Source organism: Balaenoptera physalus, assembly GCF_965194825.1.
Source record: "Balaenoptera physalus genome assembly, chromosome: 7".
In the NCBI taxonomy this organism is placed as follows: Eukaryota; Metazoa; Chordata; class Mammalia; order Artiodactyla; family Balaenopteridae; genus Balaenoptera; species Balaenoptera physalus.
In genome coordinates this window covers 36,466,791-36,486,069 of record NC_138886.1, presented here as the reverse complement: position 1 = coordinate 36,486,069, position 19,279 = coordinate 36,466,791, and the positions used below count along the sequence as shown (strand labels likewise).

Genomic DNA, 19,279 nt, shown 5'->3' with positions numbered 1-19,279 from the left:
AGAGGGCAGAGGAAGGAGTTGGGAACCCTGGCTCCCAGCCCTAGCTCTGTGAACTGAGTTGGACGAGGCCCTTCCCGCCTCTGGGCCCCAATCTGTCCAGCTGTACAAGGTCTGGCACATGGAGTTAAGTCTAGTGGATGCTCTCAGGTCTCCATGACAGCCCATAAGCCCAACTTTCCTAACTGGGAGGAAGCATCTGATGAAAGACCTCCCCTCCATGGTGTTCTGGGACCTGAAACAAAAGCAGAGGGGCATGGCCACCTCCTCCACCAAAGTGGGTGTGCGGGCAAAGGAGTGGTGAAGCACCAGGGCCTGACCCTGGGTGGGCAGGCCTGGAAGCCAATGGGAGTGACAGGTCTCTGACAGCAGCACCAAGAGACCTCATCCTCCTCCGCCTGAGTCATCGCTGCCTCTCGCCTCCCCTCTCCAGAGATCAGAGCTGGAGAAGCAATTAGAGCTCAATTATCCTCACACGGAGAGAACGGACCAGGTGGAACTCACCTCAGCCACACAGCTAGTCTGTGGAGGGGCTGAAAGCCAAGCTTTGTTCCTTTGGGGAAAACAGAAAGTCTTAGTCCTGTGCAGACTGAGTGCCTCTAACCCTGAAGACATCAAGGTGAACAAATTCAGCATTAAAAGGTAGGTACTTTAAAATAATTTTCAAATTAAGAAAAAGCCAGGTCTGGAATGAAAGGATGAGGGAGAGACAGTGAATAATAGTGAGAACTTGACTACACCAGGGAGGGAAAGACCTGGCAGGCTCACATTCCCCAGGCTGCAATGACTGTTTTCCTAGTAGGGACGCTAAGGACGGCCTGAGGGTCAGGAGTGGGGCTCAGGGCCCAGGCTGGAGATCAAGGACGCGGCCCGAGGCCAGGTCCTCTCTGCACGACCTCGCCAAGGCCGCCAGGGTCTGCGTGTTGAGCCGCTTCCGGGGAGCCCCCAAAGGCTGGTCCGGGTGGGGCCCGCAGGAGCCTGCCCTCCTCCGTGGGAGGCTCCGGCTGGTCCTTATCCCCTCCTGGGTACAGCCGCGCCTCGGGAACTCCGAGGGACCCACGCCCGCTCGGAGGCGGGGAGCGCAGTGGACGTGCGAGCCCGCCGAGCCCGCGAGCACCCCACCCCGCGGGGCGCCGAGGGGGACGCCCGGGGTCCGGATGGCTCCTCTCTGGCAGCCGGGCCCTGCGCCCTCAGTCTGGAGCTCAATACCCCGTTCTGGAAAATGGGCACAGTTATGTTTTGTGTTGATCGTAGGAGGCCCGGCTACAGGGAGGAGGGGGTGAGGGGCGGTGCGCCGCTCCCAGGCGGGAGATGACCCTCTAGCGCCACCGCGTGGCCGAGGGAGCGCATGGAGCCCGGCCGGAGGGGATGGCGATTGCAGACTTCCCAACTACAGCGAACTGAGAACCACCACAAGGGTTTCCGAAGGGAGCAGCAAGCCAGGAACGCCGGAGGTTGGCGAACTGGTGTAATATTAAAGTAATGGCGGCTAGCAACTATTGAAGGTTTGTTACGAGGCAAACACTGTGCTTAACACTTTCTAGTCCTTTTCTCTTGTAAACTCGTATTAATCTTTTTTTAAAAATTAATTAATTAATTTATTTTTGGCTGCGTTGGGTCTTCGTTGCTGTGCGCGGGCTTTCTCTAGTGGTGAGCGGGGGCCTACTTTTCGTTGCGGTGCGCGGGCTTCTTATTGCGGTGGCTTCTCTTGCTGCGCAGCACGGGCTCTAGGGTGCGCAGGCTCAGTAGTTGTGGCGCATGGGCTTCGTTGCTCCGCGGCATGTGGGATCCTCCCGGACCAGGTCTCGAACCCGTGTCCCGTGCACTGGCAGACGGACCCTCAACCACTGCGCCACCAGGGAAGCCCACTTATTAATCTTTGAAGCGGGTACTATTATTATTCCCATCTCACAGAGGAGGAAACTGAGGTTTAGAGAGAAGTCCACACTTGATGAAGAGAGCAGACCCATCACAACCCCCAACATTTTACAAGCTAGAGACTTGGAAATGTGGAGAGAATGTCCCAGTTTTCGGTGGAACTGAAATAATCAGGGCTTTGAAGTCCCTCTCATCCCCCAGTACGCAGCTTACTCCTGTGTCCCTGCTCCTGGGAGTGGCCTCCACCTTTCCCTCTATTTTATAAAGAATGGTATCTGTAACCACAAAGGTCAGAAGCCAAAGGACAGAGCTTTTCTTCTCTGATATCCAGGAGCCTTGGCAGAGAAATGCGCTTTGGGGCTTGAGAATCAGAGACAGAGGAAAGCTGAGTAGTTACGAGCATCCTGGAAGGGTGGGGAAAATCCTACATTACAGAAGGCCTGGGTTCCAGGCCCTGCTCTGCTTCCAACTGGCTATGTGATCTTGGGCAAGTCCCTTCTCTTCTCTGGGCCTCAGTTTCCCTCCTGTACAATGTACATTCTTCTAGATGATCTAATAATCCCTTTCCTTCCCCCCACCCCCCGCCTTCCTAACCCTCTTCACACCACCCCTGCCCAAACTGGCTCTGACATTCCAGAAGCAGCCCTGAACTGAGGTTGAAGGTCTCAGGTGGGAGTTGCGACCCATCTCTGAGTTTCCTCCTGGGTTCTGGGCCCCGGCACTAGGCCCTGGCAGGGCATCTGGCCTTGGCAGCTCAGGGCCATCAGAGGGGAGAAAAGCCCTGTGCCTCTGAGAAAGGCCTCTGGGGGGCCTGCATTGTGATGACCTCATCCACTCTGTGACATCATCCTCTCTCCCACCCCCACTCCTCCCTGATCAACTGCTCTGCAAACAACCATCAGTCTGAATCCCAAAGGCCTGAGAAAGTCTGTTCTCCAGTACCTGCTGCTGATCTTCTGCCTCAGCCAGCAAGAAGCACCATGAAATTGGAATTCACCGAGAAAAACTACAACAGCTTCGTGCTGCAGAACCTGAACAAACAGAGAAAACGCAAAGAGTACTGGGACATGGCCCTGACTGTGGACCACCATGTCTTCTTTGCACATCGCAATGTGCTGGCTGCGGTCTCTCCACTGGTGAAGAGTCTCATCTCCAACCACGACATGAAGACCACTGATGAGCTCTTTATCACCATTGACCCCAACTACCTGAGTCCGACCACGGTGGACCAGCTCCTGGACTACTTCTACAGCGGAAGGGTGGTAATCTCAGAGCAGAATGTGGAGGAGCTGCTTCGTGGGGCCCAGTATTTCAACACACCACGCCTTCGAATTCACTGCAATGACTTCCTGATTAAGTCCATCCGCCGTGCCAACTGCTTGCGCTACCTCTTCTTGGCTGAGTTGTTTGAGCTCAAAGAGGTATCAGACTTGGCCTACTCTGGCATTCGCGACAACTTCCACTACTGGGCCAGTCCTGAGGCCTCCATGCACTTCATGCGCTGTCCACCTGTCATCTTCGGCCGCCTGCTCCGAGATGAAAACTTGCATGTGCTCAACGAGGACCAGGCTCTCAATGCCCTCATCAATTGGGTATACTTCCGGAAGGATGAGCGGGAGAAGTATTTCAAGAAGTTCTTTAATTACATCAATCTTAATGCTGTCTCCAACAAGACACTGATGTATGCCAGCAACAAGCTGATGGGCGTGGAGAACAGCTCAGCCCACTCAACCCTGATTGAGAGTGTCCTTGTGGACCGCAAGCAGGAGAGGCCAACCAGCCTGCTGAGCTACCAGCGGAAAGGGGCCCTGCTTGATTCGGTGGTCATCCTAGGTGGCCAAAAGGCCCACGGCAAGTTCAACGATGGAGTGTTTGCTTATATCATTCAGGAGAACCTGTGGTTGAAGCTCTCAGAGATGCCCTATCGGGCAGCAGCACTTAGTGCCACCTCTGCTGGTCGCTACATCTACATCTCTGGTGGTACCACTGAGCAGATTTCAGGGCTGAAGACGGCTTGGCGGTATGACACGGATGACAACTCCTGGACCAAGTTGCCCGACCTGCCAATTGGGCTTGTCTTCCACACCATGGTGACCTGCGGGGGGACAGTGTACTCAGTGGGTGGGAGCATTGCCCCAAGGAGGTATGTCTCTAACATCTATCGCTATGATGAGCGCAAGGAGGCCTGGTGCCTGGCAGGGAAGATGAGCATCCCTATGGACGGCACAGCCGTGATCACCAAGGGTGACCGGAACCTGTACATTGTCACGGGGCGGTGCTTGGTTAAGGGCTACATCTCCCGGGTCGGGGTGGTGGACTGCTTTGACACCAACACTGGGGACGTGGTCCAGTGTATCACCTTCCCCATTGAGTTCAACCACCGGCCCCTGCTCTCTTTTCATCAGGACAACATCCTCTGCGTGTACAGCCACCGGCAGAGCGTGGAAATCAACCTGCAGAAGATAAAGGCCAACAAGACGACTACCTCAGTGCCTCTCTTGCCCAACAACTGCCCCTTGGATGTGTCCCATGCTATATGCTCCATTGGAGACAACAAGGTGTTTGTATGTGGAGGTGTCGCCACAACCAGTGATGTCCAGACAAAGGACTACACCATCAATCCAAACGCCTACATGCTGGACCAAAACGCAGGCGAGTGGAAGACCCTGGCCCCCCCACCAGAGGCACTGGACTGCCCTGCCTGCTGTCTAGCCAAGCTGCCTTGCAAGATTCTTCAAAGGATTTAAACGGCTTTTTAAGTGGGAGAATAAGTAAATGCATTATTATTCACAATTTAATGAGAGAGAGAAAAAGAAGAAGATGGCCTGTTGGTTCCTTCTTAGTCTTTGTTTGGCCCTAAAGGTGGAGATGCTGGGCTACAGCTACCCCCAGTGGGGGGAAATTCACGGCCACTCTGTCACTGGAGGGATCCAAGCTGAGGCTGGAAGAGTCCCTGATGTGTGGGATCAAGACATCTCCTGGGTAGTGGCTCCCAGTGGGTGGAAATTCAGGGCTACTCTGTCACTGGAGAGATCCAAGCAGAGACTGGAAGGGAATCCCTGGTGGGTGAGATTGAGGCATCTCCCAGGCACTGGCCAAGGTGATGTCTGGAAGGCCCCCTATTCTATACCCCTGTAGTCACCTTGCGGGCATCTGCTAGACTGACAGTTAAAGCATTTACTTAGAGTTGTGAAGCCTCAGACTCCTCCAACACTCATTTCCCTTGAGTCTGCCTAGGAAGGCAGGGGAGGGCCAATCTCAGGTCTGGGAGAGGAGCCTCCTGGGCTGGGGAGGGGGAAGACAGTGTGAGCCAGGCTCAGGGATGCGGGCAAAGGGAGTGGGGTTGGGGTGGGAGGGGAGGCAGGGTTACTTGGCTGTTGTGCTTGGCCACGCAGCTATGGTGTGTTTGTGTCTCATTTGTGGGAAAGTTGGGGGTTTACTTACAATTGTTTCCAGCAAGCAAGGTTCATTGGGAACTTTCTCCAGGAATACAAGTTCTGAGGAGCTAGGGGTGGAAGAGAGGCGAGTAATGGGAGAGAAAAAGGAAACTGCATCTCTGTTGGAGAGAAGATTGGCGATAAGGCGAGATGACGGGATGAGAGACAGGGTAGTGTTGCAGTTAGGGGTCTGGACACTGGGGACAGATGGCCTGGTTCAAATACCAGTTCCATCACTTACTGGGTAATCCTGGGAAAGCTGTTGACATCTCTGTGCCTTAGTTCCCTTATCTGTAAAAGGGGGACAATAAGAGCACCTACCTCACAGGGTGATGTGATGTGCAAAATGCCTAGGACAGTCCTTGGCATATATTAAAGTGCTGTGGGAGTACTTTTTGAAAAGAAAAAAAAGAGGAGTGAGGCAAGGGTCTAGGTTCTTGGGTCCTTATATTAAGTGAGGTTCCATAAAATGTTCTTTGAGACTCCCTACCTCAAAGTCTTAGTGAGCTCTCCTCAATTCTAACTCCCTCTTCCCTTTCATTCGTGTACTTGCATATAATCCTCAACAGTTTAGAAGAAACTGACTCATGTCCTCGAACACTATATATAATCCTCATTCACCCATTCACTCGTTCATTCATGAATTTACTTGTCCACTCATCAATTCACACACACACACACACACACCAGTCACTGAGGCCTCTCTGCAGGTCCCTGTGCCAGTGTGTATTACACTTACAGCATGGCTCATGTTAGACTAACTACATACATAAAGCCCCGCAAAGCTAGTGGCTACTGTATTATACAGTGCAGGACACTTTACATATCCTCATGGTTCAAATCTGCTCCATCCCCTGCCTTTTCCCACTCAGTCCTGCTTCACCTGCTTAGCGGCATCTTCCTGACTTCCCTGACAGGTGGCCTCCCTCTTCAAAGCCTACCCCTCTGCCCAAGTCTTACTTTCCTCCTTGCAGGCCAGGACCTTGGATGTCACAGCTGATGCGCTGTCCCCTGGAACTTCTCCCACGTTTCTCACTTCTCCAATCCTGGGCAGCCCCCGACTCTGCTCACCTCATTGCGTCCCCCAGCTGGAAGAATAGGGTCTTACAGACCCACGCAGCTAAGCCCAGCTGCCCCATCAGCACCCCACCAGGCTTGGCTGACCCCAGAGTCACCTCTTATGACATCGGATGCCATTCCCTAGTGCTGATTCTCCAACCTTCTCTGGTGTCCTGGGGCCCGGCCCTTCCTTTCTCTTTCTTCTCAGCCACTTACCTCTCATTCTGCCACCAGAACTCCAAAGAAATAGAGGTCAAATTACCTAGCACCATAAACGATCCCTTATCCCCCAGAGCTTCTGCTGCTTTTCTGCACCTCAGAGGAAAAGGTGTCCTTCCATGATTCAAAGCTGACCCCTCCCTGTCTCTCTTTTTTTTTTTATATACATTTATTTATTTTATTTTTTATTTATTTATTTTTGGCTGATTGGGTCTTCGTTGCTGCACTCGGGCTTTCTCTAGTTGCGGCGAACGGGGGCTACTCTTTGTTGTGGTGCGCGGGCTTCTCATTGCGGTGGCTTCTCTTGTTGTGGAGCACGGGCTCTAGGCACGCGGGCTTCAGTAGTTGTGGCACACGGGCTCAGTAGTTGTGTCTCGTGGGCTCTAGAGCGCAGGCTCAGTAGTTGGGGCACACGGGTTTAGCTGCTCCACGGCATGTGGGATCTTCCCGGACCAGGGCTCGAACCCGTGTCCCCTGCATTGACAGGCGGATTCTTATACCACTGCGCCACCAGGGAAGCCCCCCTCCCTGTCTCTTCATTCTGTGACCTCACAACTTTTCAGGCTCCCCAGTGCCCGTCTCTCTCCACATCCGCTTCCTGATGTCTTCTCTTCATCCCATAAAGGTTCTCCTATCAAGGTTCTTCTATCCTGAAAACAAACCCTCCTCAGTTCTGAGGTCCGCCTCTTGCTATCTGTGCATATCCCTCCTCAGCTGAGCTTCCTAAATGTTGCTTCTGCTCTCTGGCTCCAGATCAATCTCTAACCCACTCAGTCTGGCTTCTGTTCCCACCATGCCACCAAACTGTCTACTGATGACACTGTCCTCTGTCTTTTTCTCAGCATTCTTTCTATTCCTTGCAGTACTGGACAGTATTGGGCACTCCCACCTGCAGCAGAATCACTAGAGTGCTTGCTAAAATGGGAGATTTTTAGCATAGTGGGATTATAATTTGATATATTAACCAATGTGGCCTTTCCTTCCTCCTTCCCACATTAAAATTAGACCATGAGGCTGAAGCATCAGGGTTTATCACCTTGAGGAGGCTGACACAGCTGAATGTAGGAATCAGAGTCCAATTCTTTTGTTGCTAGGGGAACTTTAGCAATTCATAGCAGAGATTATGGTCTTGAAAGACATGACTTTTGTACTACAATCCAGGTCTTCAAACTGGGGTACATGAAGTCTTTCCAAGGGAAATTCAGACATTCATAGTTTTAAGGGAATCAGTTTCCAGATCCTCAACTTTTTCCTAAAATTGATCTGAGAATACACCTGTGGTGGAGATTTCATTCTAGCTCCCTTTTCCCATCTTCCCTTTCAAAATTATCTGTCAAACATTTTACACACACACACACAGAGCAAACTTTAACCATCCCAAATCTTCCCAGGATGCACTGCCCCGGATGCCACGTAAGGGTATAAACTGGTGTCAGTGAAGCGTCGGCGAAGACTCCTTTCATCAAGACACCAACATCCAAAGAAGAGTTTGTTGTATTTATCTGGCTTTTCTAGACAGTGTTTCTGCCAAGGTGTGAAATCTGGTGTTAGAAACTGGGGTATTTTGGTCCAAGTTGGTTTTTTCAGAAATGTTAAATAGCACAATGGTATGATGACATATTTTTAAAAGCTTTATTGAGGTGTAATTCACATACTACAATTCACCCATTTAAAGTATAGAATTCAATGGCTTTTATAATATTTACAGAGTTGTACAATCATTGCCACAATCAATTTTAGAACATTTTCATCGCTCCAAAAAGAAACCTTGTACCCCTTACCTATAACACTCCAACCCCCTCATTTTCCCAGCCCTAGGCCACCACTAATCTACTTTCTGTCTCTATGGATTAGCCTATTCTAGACATTTCATATAAAATATGACCTTTTTTCTAGCTCTCACTTAGCATAATGTTTTCAAGGTTCATCCATGTTGTGGCATGTGCCAGTACTTCATTCCTTCTTACAGCTGAATACTATTCCATTGTGAGGTTATATCACATTTTATGTATCCGTTTATCAGTTAGTTGATGGACATTTGGGTTGTTTCCACTTCTTGGCTATAATGAAGAGTGCTCTATGAACATTTGTGTACAAGGTTTTGTGTTCACATATGTTTTCATTTCTCTTGGGTATATACATAGGAATAGAATTTTTAGATCAAATTTTAACTCTATGTTTAACCATTTGAGGAACTGCCAGACTGTTTCCCAGAGGAGCTGCATCATTTTACATTCCCACCTACCATCTATGAGGGTTCTAATTTTTCTGCACCCTCACCAACACTTCTTATTATCTGTCTTCCCAAATATAGTCATCCTAGTGGGAGAATGTAACATCTCATTGTGGTTTTGATTTGTATTGTCCTGATGCCTAATGATGCTGGATATCTTTTCAGGGGCTTTTTTTTTTTTAATTAATTTATTATTTATTTATTATTTTATTTTGGGCTGGGTTGGGTCTTTGTTTCTGTGCGAGGGCTTTCTCTAGTTGCGGCAAGTGGGGGCCACTCTTCATCGCGATGCGTGGGCCTCTCACTATTGCGGCCTCTCTTGTTGCGGAGCACAGGCTCCAGACACACAGGCTCAGTAGTTGTGGCTCACGGGCCTAGTCGCTCCGCGGCATGCGGGATCTTCCCAGACCAGGGATCGAACCCGTGTCCCCTGCATTGGCAGGCAGATTCTCAACCACTGCGCCACCAGGGAAGCCTCAGGGGCTTATTTTTGATTACAGTTGTTTAATAACCTTGCCTCTTCTGTGCTCAACTGTTAGCAGAGAAAGTATTACTCTTGAGGAAGAGTTCTGTGAAGACAAAACAAAGATAGCATGGCTCAGAAACATGACAGTTGTAGCGCATTATTTCATTCAGGCCACAGAATCATGACAAGTCTCTATGCCTTCCTACCTAGCCATCTATCTTAGAATATTTAAGATTTTTAAAAGTATGTTAGAAAATATCCACTACCAAGCATGTCCTCTCTGCATTTTCACCATTCTCAGTAATAAGAAAGAACTCCCATTCTCCTGGGTCTATTTGCATATTTGGTACCATTTAAGGGATGACATAAAAAGTTCCACATTTATTTTCTTTTTTTTTTAATCTTTTAAAAAATTTATTATTTAATTTATTTATTTTTGGCTGCGTTGGGTCTTCGTTGCTGCGCGCGGGGTTCTCATTGCAGTGGCTTCTCTTGTTGCAGGGCGGGCTCTAGGCACGTGGGCTTCAGTAGTTGCGGCGCATGGGCTCAGTAGTTGTGCCTCGCGGGCTCTACAGTGCAGGCTCTGTAGTTGTGGCACACAGGCTTAGTTGCTCCGTGGCATGTGGGATCTTCCCGGACCAGGGCTCGAACCCATGTCCCCTGCATTGGCAGGCAGATTCTTAACCACTGCACCACCAGGGAAGTCCCCCACATTTACTTTCAAAAGAACAGTGTTATATCTTTGAGCAAAAGTAAATATATCAACTGTAAGTTAGAATGGTTATTGGGAATTCCTTGGCACTCCAGTGGTTAGGACTCCGCCCTTTCACTGCTGAGGGCCTGGGTTCAATCCCTGGTCGGTGAACTGAGATCCCTCAAGTGCGCAGCATGGCCAAAAAAATTAAAATTAAAAAAATCAAAACAAAATTTGGGACTTCCCTGGTGGTCCAGTGGTTAAGACTCTGTGCTTCCACTGACGGCGGCGCGTCTCTGATCCCTGGTCGGGAAACTATGATCCCACATGCCGTGCAGTGCGGCCAAAAACAATTTTTTTTAATTTTATTATTAGAATGCTTTATTCAGACTTGTAAGAAACATTTAAAACCTTTTTTATTAGGGATATAACACACATAGAAAAGTGACAATACATAATTGTATAGCATAACGAATTATTGTAAATATTGTAAATATCCATGTAACCACTATTGAGTTCAAGAAATAGAATGTTGCCAATACCTCAAAAGTCTCCTATGTGGCCCCCTTCCTTATTATATCCCTTCTCTCCCCTCTGACCTTTATGATAATGCCTTCCTTGCTTTTCTATATAGTTTACCATCTAAGTAAGCATTTCTAATACACAGATTAGTTTAGCCTGTCCTTGAACTTTACATAAGAGAATTGTACAGTGTGAATTATTTTGTGTCTGGCTTCTTTCAGTCAAATTGTTTTCACAGTTGATCCATGTTGTTGTATGTAGGTGTAGTTCTTCCCATCCCTCTTCTATATAGTTTTCTGTCATATGAATGTATCCTTTCATTTATCCAGTCTCCTGTTGATGGACATCTGGGTTGTTTCCCGTTTGGACAATTACAGGCAATGCTATTCTTGTGAATGTATCTTGGTGCACGTGTACTCAAGTTTATCTGGGACATATACCTAGCAGTGGAATTGCTGTCTTCATTTCTAGATAATGCCAAACTATTTTGCAAAGTGATTGTGCCAATTTACGTTGCCATCAGCAGTACATGAGAAGTCCTGTTGTTTCTACATGCTTGCCAGTACTTGGTATTGTCCGACTTTTATTATCGCCGATCAGATTATGAAGTATTATCTCCATGCAGTTTTAATTTGCATTCTCTTGATTGATAATTATAGGTTAAGCACCTTTTAATGTTTACTGGACATTTGGATTTCCTCTTTTGTGAAATCTTTGCTTTTTTCTATTTGGTTGACTATTTTCTCTTTTTGACTTGTTGGAATTCTTAATATAGACTGGATATGAGTCCTTTACCAGTTTCAAATGTGGTAAATATCTTCTTCCACTCTGTGGCTTGCCCTTTCACTCATAATGGTATATTTTAATTTTAGTTAGTCTGATTTGTCTTTTTGTTTTTGGTTACTGCTCGTGATACTTGAGGAAACCATTCTCTACCCAGAGGACACGAATATCCCATATGGATATATAATTGTCCCAGTACCAATTTTCCCACTTCTCTGCAGTGCCGACATGCTTATGAGCTCTCTTATTCCATTAGTCTATCCGTCTGACATTATGCCAGTACCACAGCCTCCATTTCTATAGCTTTAACATATCCTATACAGTTTAGAATTCATTTGTCAAGATCAGTTTGGATTTTGGTTGTGATTGCAATGAATTTACAGATCAATTTAGGAAAATTTCATATATTTAGAATATCAGCTTTTAAAATTCACGAAGGTGGTATGTTTCCATTTTGGGGAGTCTTCTTTAATTCCTCTTAAAGTTTTATACTTTGTAGAGGTCTTACACAACTTTTGTTAGATTTATTCCTAGGTATTTGATGTTTTAAAATTAACAAATGTTATTAAAATATATATAGTTATGTATATTATATATAATATTCTTTTAAAAATATGTAGTATTCTTTTAAAAATTCATTTCCTCTTTTTATAGTTAGTCTATAGAAATACAGTTGATTTCTGTATATTCATTATGTATTTAGCAGATTGTAGGAGATGTTTAGATATTCTAGATGTGAGCCCTTTATCAGTTGTACATGTGGTAAATATCTTCTCTCCACTCAATATGAATCACAGCTCTAAATGTAAAATGTAAAACTACAAAACTTCTGGAAGAAAACATGGACAAAATCTTTGTAATTGGGGGTTAAGCAAAGATTTCTTAAATACGACACCAAAAGCATGATCCGTTTAAAAATTGGTAAATTGGACCTCATCAAAATGAAAAACTTTTGCTCTGGGAAAGGCGCTGTTAAGGGGATGAAAAGACAAGCCGCATATTGAAGAAAATATTTGCAAATCACCTATCTGACAAAGGACTTGTATCCAGAATATAGAAAGAATTTGTAATAATTTATTTGGAGATATTTCCATAGTTTCCATATACACAATTATATCATGTATAAATAATGACTTGTTTTTTTTTAAGGAAGTTCCCTCTATTCCAAGTTGCTAAAAGCTTTTATTGTGATAGATGTTGAATTATCAAATATTTTTCTGAATCTATTGAAATGAGCATGTTTTTTCCTTGTTTTAGGACAATTCACTTTTATTAATTTGTCAATGTAAAACCATCCATCCATTCCTGGGATAAACCTAACTTGCTTATGACATATTACATATATATTTTTATATAAAATACAATATACATTTATATAATTATTAGCCTCAGTAATTATATAATTTCTTTAAAATATTACCGGATTCCATCCACTATATATTCACTCAGGTTTTTATTTGTAAAGTTCTCATATGGAGGGCTTCCCTGGTGGCGCAGTGGTTGAGAATCCGCCTGCCAATGCAGGAGACACGGGTTTGAGCCCTGGTCTGGGAAGATCCCACATGCCGCAGAGCGGCTGGGCCCGTGAGCCACAATTGCTGAGCCTGCGCGTCTGGAGCCTGTGCTCCGCAACAAGAGAGGCCGTGATAGCGAGAGGCCCGCGCACCGCGATGAAGAGTGGCCCCCCGCTTGCCACAACTGGAGAAAGCCCTCGCACAGAAACGAAGACCCAACACAGCCATAAATAAAAAAAAATAAAAAAATAAAAAAATAAAAAAAAAAGTTCTCATATGGAGCTATTGTAAACGGTATTTTCAATTTTTTAGTTTCTAATAATACACTGCTAGTACTATATAGAAATACAATTGATTTTTGTGTGTCGACCATATACCTTGCAACTTTGCTAAACTCACTTATTTTAGGAGTTTATTGGGTAGATTTCTTGAAATTTTCTATGTAGACAATCATGTCATCTACAAATAGGGACAAATTTATTTCTTCCTCTCTAATCTGTATGCCTTTTATGTCTTTTTCTTGTCTTGCTGTGCTGGCTAGGACTTCCAGTACAATGTTGAATAGGAATGATGAGTGGGAACATCTTTGACTTATCCCTGATCCTAGGGGGAGAGCATTCAGTCTTTCACCATTAAATAGGTTTTTCATAGATGTCCTTTATCAGGCTGAGGAAGTTCTGCTCCATTCCTAGTTTGCTGAGATTTTATAATATATATATTATACATATATATTATATATGTATAATATATATATTATATATATATAATTTATTAAAATGTTTTTACTAGCTATAGGAATATTCAGTTCTATTTCTCCTCGTGTTATTTTTAAGTTGTATTTTCTAGGAATTTCTCTATTTCATTTACATTTTCAAATTTATTAACATACAATTGTCTGTATATACTTTTATGATCTTTATAATCTCTTTAGACTCTTCAGTGATCCTATTTTTATTCCTGATTTTGAATTTTTTAAAAACTTTTATCAGTCTCACATAGGTGCCTTTATGACTTTGGATAGTCAGTAGTTTCTTAGATGTTACCAAAAACATAAATGACCATCATAAAAATTAAAAACTTTTGTGCCTCAAAGGACACCATCAAGAAAGTGAAAAGACACAAATGGAAAAAATATTTGAAAAGCACATATATGACAAGGAACTTGTATTAGAATATATAAGGAAGTCTTACAACTCAGTAATAAAAGAGAAAAAAAGCAATTTAAAGATGGGCAAAGGATCTGGATACATTTCCTCAAAGAAGATACACACATAGCCAACATGCACATGAAAAGATGCTCAATATCATTAGCCATCAGTGAAATGCAAATCACAACCACAATGAGATGCCACTTCATACCCACTAGGATGGTTATAATAATTTTTTTTTTTTTAATTTTTGGCTGTGTTGGGTCTTTGTTGCTGTGCGCAGGCTTTCTGTAGTTGTAGCAAGCGGGGGGGCTACTCTTTGTTGCAGTGCGCGGGCTTCTCATTGCAGTGGCTTCTCTTGTTGTGGAGCACGGGCTGTAGAGCACATGGGCTTCAGTAGATGCGGCACGTGGGCTCAGTAGTTGTGGCTCACAGGCTTAGATGCTCCACAGTATGTGGGATCTTCCTGGACCAGGGCTTGAACCTGTGTCCCCTGCATTGGCAAGCGGATTCTTAACCACTGCGCCACCAGGGAAGCCTAGGTTATAATAATTTTTTTAAAAAACAGATATGAAATATTAGTGAGAATGTGGAAAAACTGGAACCCTCAAACAATGTTGGTAGGAATGTAAAATAGTACAACCACTTTGGAAAACAGTCTGGCAATTTCTCAAATGATTAAACATGCAGTTACCATATGACCCAGTAACATATATACTGGGTATACATACCCATTCATTTCATTCCTAGGTATGCATACTCAAGATAAATAAAAACGTATATGCACACAAAAACTTGTACGTGAATGTTCATAGCGGTATCATACATAATAGTTAAAAAGTTGAAATAACCCAAATGCTCGACTCATAAATAAATAAATGTAGAATATCCATATAGTGGAATATTATTAAGCCATAAAAAGGAATGAAGTACTCACACATGGTACAACATGGATGAACCTTGAAAACATTATGCTAAATGAAAGAAGCCAGTCACAAAAGACCACATGTTGTATAATTCCATTTTTATGAAATGTCCACAATAGGCAACTCTACAGAGACAGAAAATAGAAAATTAGTTGTTGCCTAGAGCTGGGGGATTTGAGAGTACTGAGAAGTAGAGACTGAAAGTACAAAGTTTCTTTTGGGGGTAATAAAAAGTTTCTAAAATTGATAGTGGTGATAGATGCACAATTCTGTGACTATACTAAAAGCCACTGAATTGTATACTTTAAATGGGTGAATTGTATGGTATGTGAATTTTACCTCAATAAAGTTATTAAAAAGATACCATGCCTCTGTCTCGGTCATTCTTTCTTTCTTGGATTGCTCACTCTGGAGGATGTCAACTTCTGTGTCATGAGCAACCTTTTGGAGAGGCCCATGTGGCAAGGAACTGAGACTTCCTGACAACAGCCATGTGAGACAACCTCATGGGAGATGCCCCTCAGATTCCTGACCCTCAAAAACTATGTGAAATAATAAATGTTTGTTATTTTAAGGTACTAAATTCTAATTACACAATAGATAATACAAGCCCATCAAGATTTTTAAGACATGATGTTCTAATAAAATTTTACTTTTTCTATTTAGTAATATTTAGTAATTATAAAATTTTCTGGTATATTTTGTTGCTTTGGTTAAATGTATACTACTAATAATGATGTCAATGCAAAACAAAATTTTAACATTCAGAGCCTTATTATGGTCATAGGATATTTTAAACAGTTAATTATATTACATATTTTTGTTACCAGGAAGTATGATAGGGGCAAGTGTTGGAATGGTAGTATGTGTTCATGGAGCAAAAGTAAGAATCTGAAATTTAATATTAATGAAAAGCTTTATCATTTTTTAATGGATTATGGTATCAAATCACTATGGTATTTAGATGCTACCAGATACATTTAAAAGAGCAATGCAATGATTTTATTTGAAAGGATCACTATTACAAGATATGAGAAATTATATCCCTTGCAACTAATTAAGTTATGAAAAAAATTAGATGTCAATTTAAAAACGCACAAGAGGCATGTAGATTTTAACAGTTCCTTTAGGGAGCGTTTCTTTTTTTTTCTTTTTATCTTGCTTGGAGTTCATGGTGATTCTCTTAAATCTGTGGTTTGATTTCCTTTACCAATTTTGGGAAATTCTTAGCCATTTTCTCTTCCAACATTGCTCCATTCTTTCTCTATTCTCCTTGCTAAAATTTTTTTTAATTAATTAATTAATTTTTGGCTGTGTTGGGTCTTCATTGCTGCGTGTGGGCTTTCTCTAGTTGTGGTGAGCGGGGGGCTACTCTTTGTTGTGGTGCGTAGGATTCTCATTGTGGTGGCTTCTCTTGTTGTGGAGCATGGGCTCTAGGCGTGCAGGCTTCAGTGGGTGTGGCATGCGGGCTCAGTAGTTGTGGCTCACAGGCTCTAGAGCACAGGCTCAGTAGTTGTGGCGTACAGGCTTTGTTGCTCCGTGGCATGTGGGATCTTCCTGGACGAGGGCTCAAACCCGTGTCCCCTGCATTGGCAGGCAGATTCTTAACCACTGAGCCACCAGGGAAGTCCTCTCCTTGCTAAAATTACATTATAAAACCTGTCCCTCATATCCCATGTTTTTTATGCTCTTTTCTGTGGTTTTCATCCTTTTGATTCTGTTTCAGCTTGGATATTTTTCTGCTCTGTCTTCTGGTTCACTAATTCTCTTTTCAGCTATGTCTAATCCACTATTAAACCTATCCATTGAACTCTTAATATCAGATACTGTAAATTTTAGTTCTCAAAATTTTAGACTGCTGAAATTCTCATTATTTTAATTCCTTGAAGTCTTTAATCATAGCTAGTTTAAAGTCTAGGTCTGATAACTCCATTATCTGAATCCTCTGGAATTTCTATCATATGCCTGTCCTTGAAAATATTTCTGAACATGTTTTGTCTTTTCATGCTTATTTATTTTTGGATGAAATTTTTTTCTGTTAGAGAGAATTTACTCTTGCTTTTGGCAGGCAGCTCTAAGGTAAGGGCACTAGAAAGCCTGGATCACTTTAATTCAATCAAGGCCTTTTCCCCCTTTATTCCTAGTAGGTAGCCCTTTGGGGTCCCAACAAAAAGCCTGGTACATCTATCAGGGCCCCTTCTTCTTGGTAGGCCCTCAACTATTTTCTTCTCCCAGCCTTGTTTATTGAAAACTCTACTCAGCTTCTCAGCCTCTGCTTTTACAACTAACAGTCTCCTTGAGAGGAAAAATGGCTCCAAATGTTAGGCTCACTTTTCTTGGCTTCCCTCCCCTTCTAGAACTTTGGCCCACAATTCCTCACTGCTTTGGTAGTCCTCTGATGCCTTCAAAGATTTTTAAAACTTTTTGCCCAGATCTTCTAGTTGTTTTCAGCAGAACAGTTGGCCCAAAACAACTTGCCCACCATTGCTGGAATTAGATCTTCCTCTCTCCTGAACTTCAGACTTAGATTTCCAATATCCTGTGGAATGTCTCCTGAATATCCCACAGGTCCCTCGTGCTCAGTATGTCCACACTGAACTCTTCATTTGTCTCATCTCCTCCCATTCCACACAACCGGCTTTTCCTGTTGTGGCTATTTCTGTTCGTGGTTTCACAAGCTATAAAAGTTATCTATGAATCTCCTCTCTCTCTCTGTGCCTCCTCTCTCTGCTATTACTTACCAAGTATTGTATAATACATAGTATTATGTATATTACCTCCATTATTTTCCTTCCACCTGAGCCCACTGCTCTGTTTCCTAGAATATCATACTTGGCCCCCTGCATCTCCCTCCTGAACCACTGCAGCAGTCTTTCCTAACTGTCCTCCCTGCTTTCAGAACCCTCTGCCATGCTAACTGCCTGAGCTGCCAGAAGATTCTTCCAGAACAGGGTTCTGACCAAGTCATTGGCCAGGTAATGTCCATCAAAGGCTCCCCACAGCTTCTTCAAATTTAGTAATAATCCTCACCTGGGCTCTCAAGTCCTCCATGATTTGACTCCAACACACTTTCTTCAGCTGCATCCATTTACTTTCCTGATCTTCCATCACGTAGCCAAATCACTTCCCAGAGCACAGCCTGCCTTTCTTCCTCTCCCTCATATATATCTCACAACCCTTCTCCTTTGAGATCCATCTCAAATGCCACTCCATTCCAGCAACAAATATTTATTGAACACCTGCTATGTGCCAGGTATAATGCTAGACCCTAAGAATACAAAGATAAGTAAGGCATACATGGCCCCTGCCCTCACCTAAAGGTCTAGTGGGAGAGATAGACACTGCACTTATCTCCCATATGAAACTTTTCTAGGACTTCTCAACCAAATGTGACTCGCCTCCCTTCCATCCTTTCAGTTCTTTGCTTGCTCACCACTGCCCTCTCCACACCCCTACCATATCACCATCTGCACCTATCTTAGAGTAATTTGTATGCATTTCTTACCACCCTTCTTCTGGATCAGATACTTTTTGGCTTTAGAGAGTGGGGTCTGAGTCTTAACCCCTCAACCAAGACCCATCAGACGTCACTGTGTGGCCCTTGGTCCGGCTCTGGCAGAGTGCTGAGGAAAGATCCTGCACAGTCCAATCTCTGCCTCTCCCTAGAACCAAGGGTTCTTCCCAGCTGTGTCACCCAGTACTTCCCTCTCCCCATCTCTCCCACTCCAGGCCAGGAGCTCCCCTCCTTGTGTATACTTCTAACTACCTTCTGGATATCACCTAAATCTTCTTCTCTGTCTCCTGGCAATTACTGGAACTCCCCCAGAGAGCATAAATTAGTGGCTTTGGTGAGTTCAGGTATGATTTATGATCTCATCCTTTCCCCCTGCAACTCTCCCAGTCCCTACATCTTGTGGTAGGTAGGGACTTCCCATCAGTGCTCCCTGGATCATCCAACTCCACATCACTGCCCTGCCCAGACCTTCATCATGCCATTCCTCAACTTCTTTCCCACAGCCTCTGTTCCCATCCATCCTGCACACAGGGATCAGATTAACCACCTAAGCAGCACTTTGATCAAAGCATTCCTTTTTCTGGAACCTTCCATAATTTCCTATTGCTAATAAGCCTCCTTAGCATGGACTGCATTCAAGACCCCAGCATATGTCTCCAGATTTACCTTCAATTGTTCCTCTACTTAACCCCTTCAGGCCCAGCCAAACTGATTTACTCTCTGTCCCCCAAACATGCCAAGCTATGAAACCTTGCACAACTGTAACATTAGGCCGCCAGGAGTAACTCTTCTAAACCTTACCCAAATATCATAACTGAACTCCAAGCCACCTCCCCCGTGAAGTCATCCCTAAACACCGCAGCTGATTTCCTCAATTTTGAGTGAATAA

At 44.3% G+C, this 19,279-nt stretch overlaps 1 protein-coding gene across 2 annotated transcripts in view; it reads left to right on the top strand.

Annotated features, from left to right (window-relative positions):
* The first annotated feature begins 1,198 nt into the window (after window positions 1–1,198).
* CCIN (calicin) overlaps window positions 1,199–19,279 on the top strand; it is a 399,321-nt gene continuing 381,240 nt past the window's right edge. The window contains exons 1-2 of one of the 2 annotated variants that reach the window (XM_082468667.1): window positions 1,199–1,502; window positions 2,778–13,064. In XM_082468667.1, the coding sequence (XP_082324793.1) occupies window positions 2,856–4,622 (1,767 nt within the window). In that variant the 5' untranslated portion in view covers window positions 1,199–1,502; window positions 2,778–2,855 and the 3' untranslated portion in view covers window positions 4,623–13,064. Of the gene's footprint in view, window positions 13,065–19,279 lie in introns of those variants that run through there. The other variant, XR_014265516.1, reaches the window with a different exon arrangement.